This window comes from Octopus sinensis, linkage group LG1 (genome assembly GCF_006345805.1).
Source record: "Octopus sinensis linkage group LG1, ASM634580v1, whole genome shotgun sequence".
Lineage (NCBI taxonomy): Eukaryota > Metazoa > Mollusca > Cephalopoda > Octopoda > Octopodidae > Octopus > Octopus sinensis.
The window spans coordinates 205,036,149-205,058,521 of NC_042997.1; the positions used below are offsets into that span (position 1 = coordinate 205,036,149).

General features: G+C 35.5%; 2 protein-coding genes across 4 annotated transcripts in view; both read left to right on the forward strand.

Moving 5' to 3' along the window:
* Window positions 1-2,463: 2,463 nt before the first annotated feature.
* LOC118765918 lies at window positions 2,464-8,320 on the forward strand. Its single transcript, XM_036508743.1, has 2 exons — window positions 2,464-2,668; window positions 5,809-8,320. Exon 2 carries the CDS (start codon window positions 5,819-5,821, stop codon window positions 8,039-8,041), a length of 2,223 nt encoding a protein of 740 aa, XP_036364636.1. The 5' UTR covers window positions 2,464-2,668; window positions 5,809-5,818; the 3' UTR covers window positions 8,042-8,320.
* A 4,771-nt stretch (window positions 8,321-13,091) lies between these two features.
* The window catches only part of LOC115209402, a 215,593-nt gene continuing 206,311 nt past the window's right edge, over window positions 13,092-22,373 (forward strand). The window contains exons 1-2 of one of the 3 annotated variants that reach the window (XM_036508717.1): window positions 13,092-13,143; window positions 16,028-16,104. The gene's annotated coding sequence lies outside the window, so the exon portion shown is untranslated. Of the gene's footprint in view, window positions 13,144-15,903; window positions 16,112-22,373 lie in introns of those variants that run through there. The other 2 variants (XM_036508730.1, XM_036508725.1) reach the window with 2 other exon arrangements.

A 22,373-nucleotide genomic window follows, 5' to 3' on the forward strand; every position in this document is an offset into this window, starting at 1 on the left:
AACATGGGTGGTTCTTTCAACATCCTTAAACAACCCTTATTCAGGGACCGTTTGAGCGGGATGGGCTACTCAATCTGAAGAAAATTCTAACTGGGCCCCACCTGCAAGGTCATGTGCTGTTTATCTTGATATGAGATCACCATGTCGCGCACATATGGTTGTGATGCATGTGCCTGGTGTACCTTTATCAGACGGGTAGTCATGATGGGTATATTGGGCTTCGTATATTTTACCCCAGTGTCACTTTGATGGCATGCACTGCTCTCTCACTCAATAATAATAATAATAATAATAATAATAATAATAATAATAATGATATAATAATAATAATAATAATAATAATAATAATAATAATAATAATAATAATGATAATAATAATAATAATAATAATAATAATAATAATGATAATAATAATAATAATAATAATAATAATAATAATAATAATACCAGAAATTACCAAAAACATGTAATGAAAAGAAATATAACAAGTAACTGCAGAATATGTGGAGATGGACAAGAAACAATAAATCATATTATCTCTAGCTGCCCAGTCCTGACTGAGAAGGAATATATTCACAGACATGACAGAGTTGGAACCTACATACACTGGAAGCTATGCCAACATTATGGAATAACAACAGAAAAAAGATGGTATAGGCACACACCAGAAAAGGTCACAGAAAACGAGAAAGCAACCATACTCTGGGATATGCCGATACACCAGATAGAGAAATTAAGGCCAACAGACCAGATATAGTTGTCAGAGATCATGAAGAAAAAAATGCTTTCTAATTGATGTATCAATACCAGCTGATGACAACGTGTCTCTAAAAGAAATGGAGAAACTCTCAAAATACAAAGACCTGGAAATAGAGGTAACCAGAATGTGGAATCTGAAAACAGAAACAATTCCTATCATAGTAGGTGCATCAGGCATGATAAAAAAATATTCAGACAAATACATAACAAAAACACTAGGAATTACAAACACATATAACACACAGAAAATTGCACTACTAGGCACTGCAGACATCCTACGCAGAACACTTTCCATACAATAACCATCAGAGCATCACAACAAATCACAGCACATACCCAAGGCACTCAGAGCTGCGCTCGGTAGTGAAGTGAAAGCACGCTACAAAAAATAAAACTACTGAATAATAATAATAATAATAATGATGATAATGATAATGATAATGATAATAATATAATAATAATAATAATAATAATAATAATAATAATAATAATAATAATAATTATTATTATTATTATTATGGTAACACCAACATTTTTTTCTTAGTCCCAAGGCACATTCCTAACACGCCAGCTGAGCTTAATTCGTCCTAGTCGAAAGACGCCTGTTCGTCATGTCCTGTTATTGTTATTAATATTATTATTATTGTTTTTACGTATTATTATTATTTTTGTTTTCACGTATTATTTTTGTATTCATTTTCGTGTAACATCGTCCGTTTTTATGTCCTTGTTTTGTATATATTCGAAGCTTTCTTCCAAGGAATCTAATGCGGATTAATCAGCCGAAATTGCGAGGATGATCCGGTTCTTGACTGAAGATTGAAGGTCTCGAATGTCACGTCCGCGTTTTTAGTGTCGTCATCAAAATGTTTTGCGTTTTTGTCCCAGTTTGTATTTTTTATACATATGTATAAATAAATAATATATATATATATATATATATATATATATATATATATATATATATATATGGACACACAAACACTTATATATAAAAGAAGATTCTTCACTGTGTGGCATATTTTGCGAACGTATCAGTCGGTAGAGATAATGATTAGAAGGAGATAAGCTGTTAGTGAATGGATTTAGTTGCATCAGATACATGGGAGGTCATAATAAGATTGTTGATTCTCTTTAGCTTCAGATTAAGCTGATCTTTCATAAGAGACATTCCTCCCGTGACTATCCCATACATTTCCTGTGTACAGAGAATCCAGCATCATAATTTCTGATGTATTAACTTTAGGTTCATATGAGGGAACATTCTCGGCTACTTCTTGTAGGTGAAGCCTTCTTTATGAACCTTCTTCAATTCTTTTCTGAATTCTTGAAACAGTTGATGGAGTTACAGACCAATCAGCTGCTCTCTTACTCACATATTTCTCCATTCTTTTACCAAATTTCAATCTGAGCTCGTTTCTCATGCTTCTTCTTTGTCATTTTTATTTGGCATCTGAAGATGAATTTGGACATGACTGTCAAGAGAAGTGCTTACACAGACAAGATTTTTTGAGTTTTCTAGTGTTAAAAATAACATTTTGGAAAATCCAATTTACTAAAAGTAATAAGCCTATTTAAATGTGCAGGGGTGACTAAAGCTTCTCGGGTTACTGTGCATGCATGTATAAAATTGGGTTATCCGCATGAATGATGTTAAGGCATTCTTTACAATTTTATACATATATTTATATATTTCACACGCACAGGAAATAGTTTACACCTATTCAGGCATAGTTCTGATAATACAGTCTGTCTACCACCACTTGGGTTCTGTTTTGATCAGGAAAGCACAGAGGAAGGTTGTTTTGTTGGTTGAGAAGTATTATTGATGCTTTTAAGAAATTGGCTTACTTTTTGTTTCCCAGTATTTGTTGTACGTATATCATTGAAATCGAGAGACTCGCAAAAGGTAAGAGAATTATCATTTTCTTGGTTTAGCAACATGTCAGTGTTGCGGGAGTAGATCTATGATACAAGACGTTCTAACCTTGACCACCACCCTCTCTATTCATATGCATTGTCCACCAATGTATTTCCTTTCTAAGAATTGAAGGAATGATTTGAGAGATATTTGGCTGTTATTTTTAGCATTTTGTTTTCTTTGAATGAGTTTAATGTGAGACGAGGTGTCAGTCTGAGGATAAAGCATGAATCAATCTGGTTTTCTTTTTCTCTCTGGGGTTGGAAACCCTTTAAATGCTGTTCCCTTTCCTTCCCTGTTTGTTATTGTTATTTTTGTTGTTTAACACCTTTTCATCCAGAAGAAGTCTCTGTCTTCTCGTGAAAAAGTTTCTGTGATGTTCATAACTCCTACCCTGACTACTGTCACTACTATTACAACTTCTATAATAACCGTTGCGGTTGTGCCTGCTATTTGCCATAGTTGTAGTAGAGGGACAATGGTCAGTTATTTTAGCTTGTGACGTAGTTTAGCTGGTAGGCTGTATAGTATTTGTTGTAATGTTATTAACTGCGAAACCACATAGGGGTTCCAACGTCGTCCAGGTTTTCGTTTATATTGTTTGAGAGAAGCTTAATTCCAGATCTTTTCCCAAAATATATCCTTCATTCAAAATTATACTGAAACTGTGTATTTTGAACAATAGTCCTGATTATTCTATAATATTTAATTTTTTTACAAAAGAAAGACAAAGAAAAGAAGAACTATAAAGGGAAGAAAAAGAAAGAGAAAGAAAACATCAATGCAGCTCCAATTTCTTCAGTTGGTCAAACGCCACAAAGCCCAACGGAACCTACTGAAGCGAGTCAACACTTCACTGCATTATCAGGATCGAAGGCGAGGCTAAGGCGTCGGAAAAGCCAAACGCCATCACAGGCATCACCCGACGCCTCGGTTAAGCGAGCTGCCAACGATGACAAGAACTTCGTTGTTAGCGGTTCACTTCCTTCAAACATCTCAAACGCCATAAGTTGGAAGAGACAGTTCAATGTCAGTTCCCGATATTTCAAGGTTTTGTTCCGTTCGGCTACAAACTTTCTTCCTACGTCCCACAAACGTTGCTTGTTGGCGTAATTGTTTCGCAGTAAAATGATTTAGTTGTGGATGCGGATCGTCCATGTATGGTTCCAATCTGATCAAACATCCAACGACGGGGTTTTGTTTAGCTCTTCTATAACAATTAATAAATCTGTCCTCAATTCATAAATCCAAGAAAAAAAGATGAGTTTTGTGGTTAGGGTTTCTTCTCTAACTAAAGCTAGAAAGAATCTGTTTATCTGTTGAGCTGTTGTTTTTGTTCTGTTCCTTGGTTGTGTTGTTGTTGATGTTGTGTCCAGCCATGTTGTTTGTAGTAAATCTCTGCATGCTAAATTCAAGTTTCAGTCGAAAATCAATACAATCTTTAATAAAAGGCTCCTTCAGTTAATTCTTCTGAAGATTAACCAGTTATTTAACAGGGCTTCAAAGATGGAGATAGTATTCATCGTATCTTCCATAAATAGTCTTCCATACTAAATACGCGACGTGTCACTTCGAGCCAGCCTGTCCGTATGTATGTATGTATGTATATATGTATGTATGTATGTATGTATGTATGTATGTATGTATGTATGTACGTATGTAAGTATGTATTTATGCATGTATGAATGTATGTATGTATGTATTTAATAAGAAGGATTTATCTACATTCATTCCAGGAAATGGCATTGTGCCTTATTTATGAGGTTGCTGTGCTCTACTAGAAGTTCCCGAAGTCCATACATACGGTATGAGTGTGAGACAGGAATATATCAGCTCATCTAATAAGTTCTGTCCGATTTTATCTTTTTTAAAATTGAATGAAATTTAATATTATTATAGAATGTCTATTGGAATTTAAAATTATTTTTATGCATTTGTGTTCATTTAAACTAATGAAATATTATTTTACAGAATAATAGAATTAAAATTTCTTTCATTAAAACACTTTCTAACATGGAAGTATCCAAAGAGCATTTAAAGAACATAATTTATGAGTAGAAAAAAGGAAACTCTGCAGCGGAAGCGACTCGAAACATACACTCAGTTTATGGGGAAAAATGCTTGAATGAAAGAACTTGTAGAAGATGGTTTGCAAAATTCAGAAGTGGAGATTTCAGCCTATTGAGGAGGCCAAAAGTCAACAATGTGTTGAAGTATTGAATCAAAAGGATCTAACTCTTTTAATTCAATCCCTTGTCGCCAAATAAACTCAACGTTTTAGAGGGGAGATGGCCTAATTTTTGAATGGCAATTTTTTACTGGGGCTGAGGCAACTGAAAAGTGCCAAAGAATCGTTGAAAACAGGGCAAATTGGAAAAACGTGCTTGCAGGGAGCAGTCACTTACTGTGCTTCATTATTAGCAACGCCACTGGAAGAATGCAAGAGAGACAAAGATTTACATCAGTAAAATGTTTTCAGTAGGAATTTTGCCATTTAATGAGTTTGCTTCGCTAGAGTTGATCAGATCGGCTGTAAAAAGCTAACTTTGTTTTTATGTTAAAAGTTATATGAATAACCTAGAACACTGAACGGAGGAGTAGAATATTAGACAATAGTGACACTGGGGGACTTTATAAATTCAGTATCTTTTTTTATATTTGCTTTTTAAACGCTGGTTATTGCAGATAAAAAAATCATCTGTTCCATTGTCGTGTTGAGGAGTTTCACAAACTCGTACAATCAGATGTTAATCGACTGTTAATAAAGAGAACTGTTTTTTACGTCATCTATATTGAAACCTCCGTATTTTCAGTTCAAATATAACTTGATTCAGTTATGATGCTAATTTTAATACCTTGAACTAGGTAGCATCGAATGCAATAGAACATCTCCTGCAACCGTTGAATAGAACATCTCCTGCAACCGTTGAATAGAAAATATCGACCTTGAAACGGGGATATGTTTAACCATAAAAGAGGTACTCGGCAACAGAAAAATGCATTGATTTCTCAGATACATTGACCACAACACTTATGATTATTTCGTAACATTGCAAATGTCTATGAAATAAAGAAACGGAGTTGAATCTTCATTACTTAATATGCTTTGTTTTTTCATATTTTTACAGATAACCAAATATGGCTGCCGTGCAGACGACAACAACAGCAACCAGTTCTCTTATTCTTTCAATCATTCTTATTATCACACTGACATCACTAAACATCGATGCGAAGGAACTCGGCAATGATTGTGAAGTTAAAATCCCTCCCAATATCAGTGAGATTTTATCTCGTTTAGTAAAATTAGAAAAAGAGGTTTTCAATTTTGAAGTCCATTTATCAAACAAGACACTTGATGAACTTCTTAATCCTGTGCCATTGGATTATTTTGCAAATGCGAGGAGTTTTACGTGGATTCCAGATAAATCAGGCGCTTTAACTCTATATAGAACTTTCTCCTATGATTTTTCAATGCACACTTTTAATATGTTGGACGTCTACGTTGCTAAACAAAGGATTGACATCAATATCACTTGTGGAAAACAAAATATTCAGAGACACGATCTAATATATTTGATTTTCAAGGAATTGAAAAGAATTTTATTTATCGATAAATTGCAAATGGGAAAATCTGGATACATGTGTTTTTTTATAAATTTGTCTCAAGACATGAAGAAGAACAGCCCTCACTCATTTGAAACTTACAGAAGAATTGGTATAAATCGAGAAATTATAAAGAACTATTGCTGTAAACTCTATAAAAATGAAAGTAATCTTTATCGCCCCAAATCCGTTTGTTCAGGAAAAATCATTCAAAATGCTAACTTTTTTAATTATTTAGATATTTTCGGAGGGGTTTTGTGGCTATTTTTCCCATTAATTATTAGCTTTGTATCAAAAGCTAAATTACCTTCACATTCCCGTCAACTCAATCTGCCACTGTTTGCTCACGATGAATTCTTATTTACAATTAAAAACACATTGCCACACGAATCCGAGTGGATCAATGGAAAACATAATATTTACACATTCTCTCATTTTCTGTCTTGGTTGTTTTGCTTTCACCATTCCACTCTCTTAGCCTCGAGGCTGAGAAGATTCCTTTGTATTCTATTTTCTCTTTCAGTAATTTTCCTGGATCTTTTGATGCATTACTTCTTTTTATATGAAACAATAGCAATACTTTTCCAAGATGGTATACCATTGGGACATCGCGCCTTGATATTAGGAATCCCAGAAAGTTATGAGAATACTGATGGCTTTTTTGGTGGTCCTTTTGTGTGGTTAATCTGTTACGTATCTTTCAACTTTATCCTCTTCGTTCTTCCCAGTCGTTTAAGTGAGACTATCGCTTATAACACGTTACATCAAAGATCCAATTTCACGTTTCTCATTCAAAATATCACATTATTAGAGAAGTATGGCAATTTAGATGTTTCTACACTACAGGATTATGATCTACTCTATGCAGTAATGGAAGCTAATGTTTCTACAGCTTTAAACCCAAATTTCTGGTATTTAATAATTTATACTTGGAGTAATCGTATAAAGAAAATTTGGTTATATTACTACAGGAGAAATATTTTCTGGCAATTCTTTACACTTTGGCTCTTTGTTTCCATTACAATTTTATTTGCTGTATTTTCTGTCTGTGAATTATTTCTGTGCCTCGTTTATTATGGAATCCCAATTGTTTATCTGATTTTAACTTTACCATTAAGTTATTTCAGAGTTTATATTTACCCCCTGTATTTGAATCCTAACTATATTTTCAAGCTTATTGCTTTCATTTTAACATTCATATCGTTTCTATATTTTCTAGTGTGGGCAATTTATTCAATCTATATATCTCTTACAAGTTTTCAAGTCGTTTTCGGCTATATATTTTCAATAGCTGTTGCACTACTTGCTAAGCCTGGTACCGTTGGTGATATATGGTTTGTTTCCATGTTTCTTCTCTATGGTATTGCAATTATAAAATCTATTCAGAAACGGTATAACTTTATTCTACTCGAATCCATAAAGCTCACCAAAATTCTTCGTCCAAATTTAGTTCAGTCAAAATATGGGGAAGAATTCATAAACACCACTTTGTTTAAGAGAATTGTTAACCAGCGTTTTCCATTGAGAAATGAGATTGGTAAATCCATTGTAAAACTGTTTCTAATCGTATCTTTTTTCTTTGCTTGCAACAATATAATAAGTCTAGAAGAGTTGCACTTATCAGCATCCACAAAGATTACTTTGATATTGATGACGTCTATGATACCTAAATTATTGTCTATGATAAATGCAGATCGTAGGTTAACAATAACCATTTTAGATAAAATGATCCAGACAATAAACTTATTTGAAGAATGAAATACATCACGCAGAAGTTTATCAAGTTATTTGATATTCTTCGATAAAATCAAAATTCCTTCAAAGTGTTTTATGAATTCTATACTACGTTCTGTAACATAATAGTAGTAGTAGTAGTAGTAATAATAATAATTGTTCTGGGCATTCTCACAGTTACAAACACACTCAGCCGCCTCCTATACCTACCTACCTACCTACCTACCTACCTACCTACCTACCTACCTACCTACCTACCTACCTACCTACCTACCTACCTACCTACCTACCTAACTACCTACCTACCTACCTACCTACCTACCTATATACATACACAAATACACACATACATACATAGATACACACATACACGCTTACATACATAATACATACACACATACACACATACATACATACACATACATACATACATACATACATACATACATACATACATACATACATACATACATACATACATACACTTTATAAATTATTAGATAATTATTTACCAGTGGCTATCATGCTTAACAGGAGTCAGAAGACATACATATATTTAAATATAATATTATATGAAAACATACAAGAAAAGTACCATGTGGATTTCTTACATGCTAAAAATGGCAGTCGAAGCCTGAAACCATGAAAGAATATTTCTTACATTAAAGCATGTTTATGTGTACTGATGACGCGTGTTATCCTAGGAATACCTGTTACAACTATCCTGTTACCACCCAACCCCTGGAAACCATTGAAATATATAATCTCAAACAATTCTTCATTGCTTAATCTTATCTTTCTGTCTGGTTTAATCCAGATTTTTGTTTATTTTGTTTCGAATCGAATAAAGAATTTATTTTGATATCAACTATAATGTTGTTTGACTTTCTTCTCCGAATCCACGCTTCTGGGCGCTCTGTATTATTATTCTCTATCCATTTCTGAGTTTGTGTGTGTTTATGTATAGGTATGCATGGATTTGGGTGCGTGTGTATGTGTGTGTATTAATCAAACAGTTGAGACTCATTGTTGGGTCTGTCAAAAGAATTGAAAAATGAACAACCCTCAAAATCAAGAATTTAAAGGAATTGCAAATGAATGCAAACATGAATTTCAAAACAAAACGTCACATCTTCTGCATTACTTGCCTACAATTCGACGAGAATTACATTGGAGGAACAGAAACAAATTTCACCAACAGTCTGAACGTCCTCAAATAGTAAATTAAAAATTCATCTTTTAGAAATGGTCCACGTAATAAACATGTAAACATTTGTGCAAATGGAAAATAGAAAATATTCCCTTTTTACAAAATAAAAGACGAAAATATCCAGCTATGAAAGGCACTTTATAAGACTTCCCAATCTGAAACTAAACCAAACTGATTATTAAAAACAACTTTCTCTACACGCATTACCCCAGAACACGTGTTTTGTAGAAGTTCAACAACGAAAGTGGTTACATACAATATACAAAGGCTTTGTGACATTCTATTCTCTAAATAACTTTTAAACAGTTAATAAATTCTAAAAGTAAAAAATAAACCCACTCAAAGAGAATGACTCTCCCTAGACATTTACAAGATCTTTCATAAAATATTTTGAGATTATCAAATACATTTAGAAAAACATTTACCCACACACATCCACATGACGGTGCTGCAGAATGGTCGCAGTCAAATGGCTTAAATATGTAAAAGAATAAAAGAATATATACATATCCTCGGTGCCACAAGCATTTTTGTCGCCCCCATCTTGAATTCAACGCATCTCTACATGTTGTAAATAGATTAGAAATATCTGGAAAATATATTTTCAGAACTCCTGTTTCCGTCGCCGAGGTGACTGTCTCGCTATCAGGCCATATATATATATACACATGATAAAGTGTAAAATTAATTAATCAATTAATAATTAATAATTTTACAAAGCAGTTCGGTATGTTAAAAGAACCATTATCGGTAAACTTATACAAAATTTCTATAATTACGTGCATAATTATAATTAGTGTTTAGCAAAATTTGCTTCACCAGACACCGAAATTTAGAAACAGCAGTTAAAATACTATTCTACTATCATAATATATCTCCCTGACAGCAATACTCTACATTTCACGCAGCTAAAGAGAAAAATAATGAATCCAACCGCAACAATGGCGCAAAACAGGGAAAGAAAGTAAACGCTATCTTTTTGATTGCAGATATAGAAGTGATTAGTTTTAATTTTATAAATCCATTTATGTGCCAATCATGAATGGAATAATGGCCAACTTAACTCATATCAATTGGCAAAAGACGATCCCGATGCTAGCTCTATGAAATGTCTGAAATCATACTTTGGTAAGCTTCATCAAGATCTCAATCATTTCACGGCGAAAGAGACAGAGATAGGAGGTACTGTATCGTTTACGATGGTGAGCGTTCCAGTTGATCCAATCGATGGAACAGTCTGTCCATGAAATTAACGTGCCAGTGGCTGAGTACTCCACAGACACGCGTACCTTTCACGTAGTTTCTAGAGAGATTCTGCGTGACACAGAATGCAACAAGGCTGGCTCTTTGAATTACTCCTTTTAGCAAGCTGAGTGGAATGGCGAGAACGTGAAATAAAGTGTGTTGCTCAAGGATAGGACATAGCACTCCGCCAGGCATCGAATTTACGACCTTACAATCATTGAGTGGAACACACTGACCACTAAGCCACGCGCCCTCACGGCCAAACAATTCCACCAACTATTAACATTTGTTGAACGTAAAAGAATAGTTGATGAAATCATTTCTAAAAAGTGATGAATGTAATCTGATTTCTGAAGCTGTAAACACTGCACAAATATCATGGCGGAGACATTTTCTTAGACAAGCATTTCTTCAACAGCAAACAGGCTCCACACTCTGTTACCATGCTGCATAACAATAAGGATGACCCCTCTGCACTTAGTACTTCATCGCGTATCCAAAATGAAGGTCCGCAACATTTTATCAGCGAAACCATACAACTATAAAACGTATGCTATCAGCTGGTGGGGCGAGGATCAGAAACACAGAAAGTCTATTTTTAGAGATGTCTTTTAATAAATTGCTTCATGTTTAAAAACTCCTCCACCAGAAAAGAATCCGTCAAAGATTATAACTCACTTAAAAATCAAACAAAGAAATAGTATGAGTCACGGAATTGGAGAAGATTTGCAACAGCATAAATACTGACAACGTTCATCAGTAGAATAAATTTGGTTGAAAGCCTTAATTCCTGGGTACGTCTGAAAGCTCTGTGTCTCTATTTTCTTGAATGGCAAAGGGAGAGAGAGAGAGAGTATAATATACATATGGAAAATCCTGGACGGTTATGTGTTCCCAATTTTGATAGAGAGAGAGAGCTTTAATGCTGACACTGTCAGCTTCCAAATATATCACCTTCAAAATCACAAGCAAAAACACCCCTTTGTACCCGCCTGATTTTCAGAGGCCCCCAATTCTTCAACTACCTACCAAAAGAAGTCAGAAGTAAAAACGGAACTTCAAGTGAAACATTACAAAATAAAACAATAACATTGGATACACTCCGAATGATGATACCGGACCAGGCGACGACCATTCAAGGATACACTCCGAATGATGATACCAGACCAGGCAACCATTCAAGGATACACTCAGGGAAGACCAGCTGCTACAAATCCAGTAATGGACCAACTTCCAGCCATAGAGTGAGAACAAAACTGAAAGAAAATAAATTCAGGTGGTGCTCCAGTATGGCAGCAATACCACGACTGAACCATTAAAAGAATAACAAGAGCACAAACCTCCGCCAAGGCAACACCAACGTCCTCTCAACGATTAGCCAGAGATGAGTTTTAAAATGAGAATACCTGAAATAAACTCGACTGCTCTAAGAGAATACTAAAAATGAATCCGAACGCTCTCAATAATTAAGTAAAAAAATAGGAAAAATAATCCAGAATCCTTGTCCAGTAGCTGATCAATTCCAAAATCTAATAGGTTCGTGCCAGTCACGAGGCCAAACATCCCTGAAAGTTTCATGCGAATCCATCCACCGGTTCTTGAGAATCTTGTCCACGGACAGACTAACAAACACGACTTAAAAAATACCTCCGCCTTAAGGAAGGCGGATGTAATGAAAGAACAAGGTAAACAATAGATTGTTGATCTACGGAATTCTCGATCAGTTATGCTCTGTTGCTTATCACACACCAACAAACAAATGAGTAACCCTCACCACACCAACCAAGTCCGCCGAAAAATAAAATGGGAACAATGTTTAGAGACAGATGAAATGAGTATAAATGAATTAGTCTGGAAGAGGAGCGGAGAGCTGAGAGTAGAAACGTGGTAGCAGGAAGAGGAGATGAGAATAAATTAATTAACCAATAATTACATCGCAACCAATCAGTTGCTCAATGAGATATGAGGGGGGTCAATCAATGAATGTCACAGATACTCGTTCACAGGAAAGTAGGGGGTCGTTCATTGGGAAGGAAAATCTGGGGAGAAGTAAAGGGTTTGATTCAGATTGCAGGTTTTGAGAAACGATATGATGGAATTATTGTCTCTCGATTTAAACAGAAACCAAAGGGATCAATGGTGGGAATTTTGTGATTGTAACAAAGCTGTAGAGAAGAAAGCAGCCAAAAGAGAATTGATTGTCGGATGGTAGAACCCAAAACTGACTTTCTATGTAGGTAACTTATTGACTTTTACTATCAAACTTACAACGGAGAAGTAAACATACCAAGTTGATTGCACTGGTAGAAGAAAAACACTGATATCCAAAAGAGAGAAACAACAAACACTTGTCAAAGTTTGGGTTTTGTTGCCCTAGTAACCACAGCTTTTGAGATAAGGGTTTCTAACCTAGTGCAGTTGCTTCATCACCTCATTTTATATGTCTCTGTAAATTATGGAGCCAATCTGACTTCATCTACCGGCCCTTAAACCGTTCCCATCCCCAAATGAGGCAAACAAATTTTTCGCATTTCAGCTTTATAGATTTTGATTGTATATTTCACTTGCACAGGAAATAGTTTACCCCGGTTCAAGCATAGTTCTGACAATACAGTCTGTCTACCACCACTTGGGTTCTGTTTTGATCAGGAAAGCACAGAGGAAGGTTGTTTTGTTGGTTGAGAAGTATTATTGATGCTTTTAAGAAATTGGCTTACTTTTTGTTTCCCAGTATTTGTTGTACGTATATCATTGAAATTGAGAGACTCGCAAAAGGTGAGAGAATTATTATTTTCTTGGTTTAGCAACATGTCAGTGTTGCGGGAGTAGATCTATGATACAAGACGTTCTAACCTTGACCACCACCCTCTCTATTCATATGCATTGTCCACCAGTGTATTTCCTTTCTAATGATTGAAGGAATGATTTGAGAGATATTTGGCTGTTATTTTTAGTATTTTGTTTTCTTTGGAGGAGTTTACTGTGAGACGAGGTGTCTGTCTGAGGATAAACCATGAATCAATCTGGTTTTCTTTTTCTCTCTGGGGTTGGAATCCCTGCAAATGGTGTTGCCTTACTTTTCCTGTTTCAGTTATGGAGAGACATGGGTCCAGTTTCCCCATAGAGATTCCTTACAGTTTCCCTATTAACAAGGAGCTCTGTGTTAAATGTACCATAGCCATGTATATGTCTCCCATCAACCGTCATTCTCATCCTTTCTCTCACTGCCCCTCAATCTTTCACCCTTTCTCTATGTCTATATAACTATCTATCTATCTATCTATCTATCTATCTATCTATCTATCTATCTATCTATCTATCTATCTATCTATCTATCTATCTGTATGTCTGTCTGTCTGTCTGTCTGTCCGTCCGTCCGTCCGTCGTCCGTCCGTCCGTCTGTCTGTCTGTGTTTATGTCTCTACATCTAATCTCTCTCCCTCTATCACTGTGTATATATCTCTCCCTGATAATGACTCTCTCTCTCTCCGTTGTCCTTTCAATGCCTCTACCTCTGTCGCTCTATATTTCTCTCTCTCCCTACTCTCGCTCTATCTATGTGATTCTATCCCTAAAGGAACATTCCTGCATCTATGTATGTGTGTATGCATGCATTATGTGTGAGTATGTATGTACACAAGCATGTATGTGTTTGTATGTATGCATATATATATCTATGTGTGTATGTGTGCATGCTTGTATGTATGTATGTAGGTATCTATGTGTATGTGCGAGCGTGTAAGTGTGTATGTGTGTATATGAATGCATGTGTGTGTGTATGTATGTATGTATGTATGTATGTATGTATGTATGTATGTATGTATATATGTATGTACGTATGTTTCTCTCCTGGTTTTAATACTTGACATTCTCCTGAAGAAGAGGCTGTTTTCTAACAAACATACAAAGCTCCGTCATTGGAATGTCGATGATGGAACCAATGTCCCATTTAAAACCTGTATACTTTACATTCAGCTGCTCACCTTTTGCTCTTCTTACCTGAGGCTTATAGCTTTGGTATTTAGGAATTAATATTTCATCAGTAAACATTAGTGTGATCCATTGAATTGGTTAGGGTTACGGTTAGGAACAGAATTAGACTGGACAAAAACCAGATTAGCTTTGCCACGGGGAGAAGCATTACTGATGCTATTTTCTTAGCCAGACAACTGCAAGAGAAATACTTACCCGAAATTTAATTCGATTTTGAATAGTTTTCTTGGTTACTCTCTTTACTCTATACTCTTTTATTGTTTCAGTCATTTGACTGCGGCCATGCTGGAGCATCGCCTTTAGTCGAGCAAATCGACCACAGGACTTATTCTTTCTAGGCCTAGTACTTATTCTATCGGTCTCTTTTGCCGAACCGCTGTGTTACAGTGACGCAAACACACCACCATCGTTTGTCAAGCGATGTTGGGTGGAAAACACACACACACAAACACACAAACACACACACACACACACGCATATATATATATATATATATATATATATATATATATATATATATATATATACATATATACGACAGGCTTCTTTAAGTTTCCGTCTACCAAATCCACTCACAAGGCTTTGGTCGGCCTGAGGCTATAGTAGGAGACACTTGACCAAGATGCCATGCAGTGGGACTGAACCCGAAACCATGTGGTTGGTAAGCTAGCTACTTACCACACAGCCACTCCTGCGCTTATTATCTGTTTAAAATTTTTCTTTTTGTTTTTGCTGGTTGGTTCTGAGCTTTAAACTTTTTACTAAACGGTCCTCAATTGTTGATAATCTTGGTGTTGTTTTTTGTTATTATTTTCTGGTAACTGGGCTTGTCTCTCACTTGCAGAAGAGAAAGGATTTGCTCTTGTAAAGTGGTAGATAAAATGACCAGTTTGAGGTGTTGTTACTTGTGGTATTCCCGAGCGATCACGGCTTAAGTAATTTCCAGGATTTTTCAATTCTTTTCAGAATTCTTGAAACAGCTAATGGAGGTACAGACCAATCAGCTGCTCTCTTTTTTACACATTTCTCCATTTTTTACCAAATTTCACTCTGAGCTCGTTTCTCTCATAGAATTTCATGCTTCTTCTTCGTCTTTCATTTTGGCATCTGATGATCAAATTGGATATGACTGTCAAGAGAAATGTCGTTAAAGGCATGTTTGTTTAGTTTTCTTGTGATAAATATAAATTTTTGGAAAACCCACTTTACTAAAAGTAGTAAATCTACTTAATTAACTTTTCTTGGTGGGACTAAAGTTGCTGAGGTGAATTTGGATATAAATAAATAAATAACTATATATATATATATATATATATATATATATATATAATATATATATATATATATATATAAATGGGTTATCCGCAGGAATGATGTTAATGTATTCTTTACAGATATAGATTTACAATTTTACGCATATATTTATATATTTCACATGCACAGGAAATAGTTTACACCTATTCAGGCATAGTTCTGATAATACAGTCTGTCTACCACCACTTGGGTTCTGTTTTGATCAGGAAAGCTCAGAGGAAGGTTGTTTTGTTGGTTGAGAAATATTATTGATGCTTTTAAGAAATTGGCTTACTTTTTGTTTCCTAGTATTTGTTGTACGTATATCATTGAAATCGAGAGACTCGCAAAAGGTAAGAGAATTATTATTTTCTTGGTTTAGCAACATGTCAGTGTTGCGGGAGTAGATCTATGATACAAGACATTCTAACCTTGACCACCACCCTCTCTATTCATATGCATTGTCCACCAATGTATTTCCTTTCTAAGAATTGAAGGAAGGATTTGAGAGATATGTGGCTGTTGTTTTTAGTATTTTGTTTTCTTTGGAGGAGTTTACTGTGAGACGAGGTGTCTGTCTGAGGATAAACCATGAATCAATCGGGTTTTCTTTTTCTCTCTGGGGTTGGAAACCCTTTAAATGCTGTTTCCTTTCCTTCCCGGTTTGTTATTGTTATTTTTGGTGTTTAACACCTTTTCACCCAGAAGAAGTCTCTGTCTTCTCGTGAAGAAGTTTCTGTGATGTTCATAACTCCTCCCCTGACTACTATCACTACTATTACAACTTCTATAATAATCGTTGCGGTTGTGCCTGCTATTTACCATGGTCATAGTAGAGGGTCAATGGTTAGTTATTTTAGCTTGTGACGTAGTTTAGCTGGTAGGCTGTATAGTATTTGTTGTAATGTTATTAACTGCGAAACCACATAGGGGTTTCAACGTCGTAGTCCTGATTATTCTATAATATTTAATTTTTTTACAAAAGAAAGACAAAGAAAAGAAGAACTATAAAGGGAAGAAAAAGAAAGAGAAAGAAAACATCAATGCAGCTCCAATTTCTTCAGTTGGTCAAACGCCACAAAGCCCAACGGAACCTACTGAAGCGAGTCAACACTTCACTGCATTATCAGGATCGAAGGCGAGGCTAAGGCATCGGAAAAGCCAAACGCCATCACAGGCATCACCCGACGCCTCGGTTAAGCGAGCTGCCAACGATGACAAGAACTTCGTTGTTAGCGGTTCACTTCCTTCAAACATCTCAAACGCCATAAGTTGGAAGAGACAGTTCAATGTCAGTTCCCGATATTTCAAGGTTTTGTTCCGTTCGGCTACAAACTTTCTTCCTACGTCCCACAAATGTTGCTTGTTGGCGTAATTGTTTCGCAGTAAAATGATTTAGTTGTGGATGCGGATCGTCCATGTATGGTTCCAATCTGATCAAACATCCAACAAAAGGGTTTTGTTTAGCTCTTCCATAACAATTAATAAATCTGTCCTCAATTCATAAATCCAAGAAAACAAAATGAGTTTTGTGGTTAGGGTTTCTTCTCTAACTAAAGCTAGAAAGAATCTGTTTATCTGTTGAGCTGTTGTTTTTGTTCTGTTCCTTGGTTGTGTTGTTGTTGATGTTGTGTCCAGCCATGTTGTTTGTAGTAAATCTCTGCATGCTAAATTCAAGTTTCAGTCGAAAATCAATACGATCTTTAATAAAAGGCTCCTTCAGTTAATTCTTCTGAAGATTAACCAGTTATTTAACAGGGCTTCAAAGATGGAGATAGTATTCATCGTATCTTCCATAAATAGTCTTCCATACTAAATACGCGACGTGTCACTTCGAGCCAGCCTGTCTGTCTGTCTGTCTGTCTGTCTGTCTGTCTCTATGTATGTATGTATGTATGTATGAATATGTATGTATTTATTTATGTATGTATGTATGTATGTGTGCATGTATGTATGTATTTATTTATGTATGTACGTATGTATGAATGTTGTGTGTGAAGATCTGTATTTTTGTATGTTTTTATGTATTCTCATGCATATAGTTACATATCTAGACATACTCATATATATTTAAATGATAAACTTCTGGAAAGTTTTCCAGATTTTTACAGTTCCAGTGATGGATTGGATCTGTAATCTTCGAATTAGCTTTCTCCTTTCTGGTTTTGAGAAGCCTAATTTCTCAAAATTGGTATTTAGGCAGTGTGTTACATATCCCTGTGCCCCAATAATTACAGGTATGAACCTGAACTTGTAATCTGGATAGAGTAACTGCAGATTTCTCAATAGTTCAGCAGAGGTGTTCTCTCTTTCACTGATCTACCGCTTTATGTTAACATCCGCTGGGCAGCTAATTTCCACAACTGTGCACAGTTTCTCTTCTCTATCCCAAATCATTATATCAGGTCTGTTGTTCCTATATTTTACTGAGGTCTTCACTGGCACATTCCACCGGTATTCCTTTTTATTATGAGTGGCTATGGCATCTACCATATTGTGGATTCTTTTTTCTTTCTTCTTGGGATTATGCTTACCACGGATTTCATTATAGAGTGTCCTAGTTACAACATCATGTCTCATCGGTAGATAATACCGTGATGACATTTTCGGACAACTGCTTATGATGTGGGTGATATCTTCAGTGTGAACTCCACAAAGTCTGCATCGTTTGCCACATTTGAAGGCTTTTTCTGTATCTCCATCCCTTTTGTTCACCAGGTACTTGGTTGATATTTCCTGTTCCTCGATAACAAATGCATATCCTTCAAAGTGGGAGGTAGTAATCCGGCTATTGGTCCATGATAAACTGCTTTGATGATCGATGCTACTATCATCACAAAGCTTTCTACTATCATATCCATGCATGGTCTTCTGCTTACATAGGCTCATCCTTTCATCTGATGAGACGCTGCGGTAGAGTCGTGTGAGTATGTACTTTAGGTTCTCAGACAAGGAATGCTGCTCAAGTCTTATGATGTTATCAGCCTCATGTATGCAAACTTGGTCAAGGGATGCATTTCGACACTTGGCGGTTAAAAGATGTTGCCGAAAGGATATGATGTGACATCCAAAGGCATTTTGGATCGATGTTAAACCTCTGCCACTTGTTTTCGTTTCAGGTAGAGGCTATCTACGTCACTGTTTATGTGGAAATTATGTTTTGTTGTTCATATTTTTCGGGTTTTCACACAAATTGCTAGGATCTCATCAAGCGTCCAATCAAGCATCTCAAATATTGGTACGGGTACTGACACTGCAAACACATTGTGTTTTATTGAATGCAGATAGATGTGAGGTCCAAATTTTCTTAATTCGGCTGTAATATTCTTTAGTGACACGTGTTTTGTTACAGGTGCCATTGTAAGATATATTTTCATCCACCCCTAGATACCAGATACAGGGGAAACATTCAAATTATTGACGGAGATGCTACTAGTCTAGTTTATAGCATTCCTCCTTTTCACAACTATATAACAACATTTATCCTGACCAAAATCTAACCCTACATCCTTTGAGGATGTCGTAACTAGCTCAAGGCTCTTTTTCATCTCATGCATATTCTTTGCATAACGTTTTAGGTCAGTCACAAAGAAACAGTGTGTAATTCTGATACTTTTGTTTCCCTGTGAACCAGTGAGATATCCTACAGACTTCTTTAACATGAATGACATGGGGTTTACAGGAAATATAAAGATCACAGAAGGCTGTTCCCTTGGAATATGCCTTTGAGACACTGTATTCTATCAGTGATAATACAGTCACTCTTTGAGTTTAATCTTAAGTTTGAAAGTGTTTAGTTACAAAAAATTAATTTCTCGATCTGCCGTTCAAATGGAAAAGTTCCTAGCTTAATATTAGGTTGTTTTACATGAATTGTCGTATTTGAAAGCTAACAATAAAATGTTTCAGAAATGTTGGAGAACTGATTCATTTAATCAAAGTATGATCCCTGTTCATTTACCAAAGTTTTGTCTATGTCATATTTTCCATCTTTAAAAAGGGAATCCATCATTTGCTGTTAAACTGTCCGAATGCTTCAATCACCTCTTCTCTCTTTACGAATGTTTTATTGTTTATGAAATAGGCAATATGCTTAAATAAGTGATGATTAGTTGGAGAGATATCAGAGAATGCTGCAAAATCTCATAATTCCGGATTTGCAACATTTGGACCGTAGCTTGTGGAGAGTGAGCACGTGCAATGTCGTGGAGCAAAATTGGGCCATCTCTCTTCACTATTCTGGGTTGCTTCTTTTTCAAATTCTCACGCATACAATCAATTTCCTAGCAATACGATGTTGTTGTTACCGTTTTCCCTTGTTGCAAATATGAATAATGAATAACTCCCTTCGCGGACGACCATACAATGACAACCAACTTTTTAGGGTGCAATGGTGCGTTTAGGTGACTCTCCTGCATTTAATCACTGTCCTGTTCTGCTGTTGTCAATGAGTTTCCATTTGTCATCACAAGTAAGGATTTGATCCAAAAATGGTCTTTTTCTAGTCGGGAAAGCAATAAGAAGCACATTTAGAGGCTTCTGTTTTTTTTTTTTTTTGTTTTCAAATCTCGTTCAGTTGATGTAGAACAAACCTATCTGTTTTCTTCACTTTTCCAATTTTTTACAGGTGTCCAGAAATTCCCATTCTACTTAGAGTTTATACTTACGGAAATGGATACGCAACGTTTCCTCTTCTTTCTAGTTTATAAAAATTTGATAAATTTGGTGACTGAGGAATCCGATCCAAATAAAGAAACGAAAATAAAATTCCAGAATCACCGTTAGATATATTATAATATTTTATACAAAAATAAATATAAGAGAGTGGTCACTATATGGCTCACTCTAGCACTAGTAAATCCAAAAGGTTTCAACCACAAAAATACATGTTTCCCATGAAAGTCAGTACGATTGTTAGCTCACACGAACAGGAAACAATTGTCCCAAAATAATCTTTATTTTTGTTATTTTTTATTTGCCCTGTTCGTGTGAGCTAACAATCGTACTGACTTTCATGGGAAACATGTATTTTTGTGGTTGAAACCTTTTGGATTTACTAGTGCTAGAGTGAGCCATATAGTGACCACTCTCTTATATTTATTTTTGTATAAAATATTATAATATATTATAAAATATTATAATAATCCAGGTTTCTCGGGGCACTGGGCCACTTGGTGTTGAATAGATATACTATTAAATTAGTATCTAATTCTCTCACCCTTATTAATTAATTATAATTATGCTACATTTATTTCTAAATGTAGTATTTGTTTCCGTGAAAGTTTGGCGCGCTGTTGGTAGGGGCATTTGAATTATAACGTCGGATGTAATCAATTGAACCACACGTGTATTTATCGTTATGGTAAAATCTGGCGTGTGATTGAGTGGATTTCATCCAGATAGTTTTGGCTGAGGAGCTACAAGTGGATTTTTTGTGAGTAAAATTACATTTAATTCATTAATAGCGAAACAATTGTCCCAAAATAATCTGTATTTTTGTTATTTTTTATTTGCCCTGTTCGTGTGAGCTAACATTCGTACTGACTTTCATGGGAAACATGTATTTTTGTGGTTGAAACCTTTTGGATTTACTAGTGCTAGAGTGAGCCATATAGTGACCACTCTCTTATATTTATTTTTGTATAAAATATTATAATATATTATAAAATATTATAATAATCCAGGTTTCTCGGGGCACTGGGCCACTTGGTGTTGAATAGATATACTATTAAATTAGTATCTAATTCTCTCACCTTATTAATTAATTATATATATATATATATATATAATATATATATATATATATATATATATATATATATATATAGGCATGTCATATTTTCCGTTTGTTGTCTTCCTGTTATTTATGTAACGCACGCACTCTTTAATTTCTTGGGATATTTTTGTGTCTCCATGTTTCTTTCCTTTACTTTTCTCCTCTTTATTTCCCCCCTCTCTCTCTCTATCTCTTTATCTGTTACCCTCTTCCAACTATCATGTGACCCGTGACGACCTATGGTGGTGTCATATAATTTTTTACGTTGCCTTCGACCGCACTGGTCACGATTTTCTGAGCTCCTCGCTATATCCCTCACGTTCCTTAGGACAGTTTTCATTTCTCCTTCGTGTTACCCACTTTCGTCTTGTCTTGCAGCCCCAAGGCTATTTTCTTCCCTATATGTATTATTATCATTATTAATTGTTGTCTTCGTGTGGTTCTAAGCCCTTATTCTGTTTGTTTTGTCCTTCGACCGTCCACTAACGGTTTCGTCTTGATCCCGTCTCATTTTGTTATATTTTGATCCCATTCCCGGCAAGTCTTTTGCTGGTGCTTCCAGAGAGGAAACAATATTATCGATAATGGCTGAAATTGCGTTTGACTCCTCTTGCCGATAACTGACGAAGATTTCGTGACTTTGTGTGTTTTCTGTTCGCCTGTGCATTTAGTATGTGTTCATTTCTTTATTTACTATACGTTATATATATATATATTTGATGTTGCTCCAGTTCACTCCGCTGTAGAAATGAGTTGCGACGTCACAGGTACCTAGCTGTATCGACCCCTTTGCCTTTCCCTTGGGTAACACTGGTGGCGTGGAGATGGGAGGCCGTTAT

Bases quoted from the DNA above. Each gene is read 5' to 3' on its own strand.
- LOC118765918 (XM_036508743.1), top strand. From the start codon at position 5,819: ATGGCTGCCGTGCAGACGACAACAACAGCAACCAGTTCTCTTATTCTT.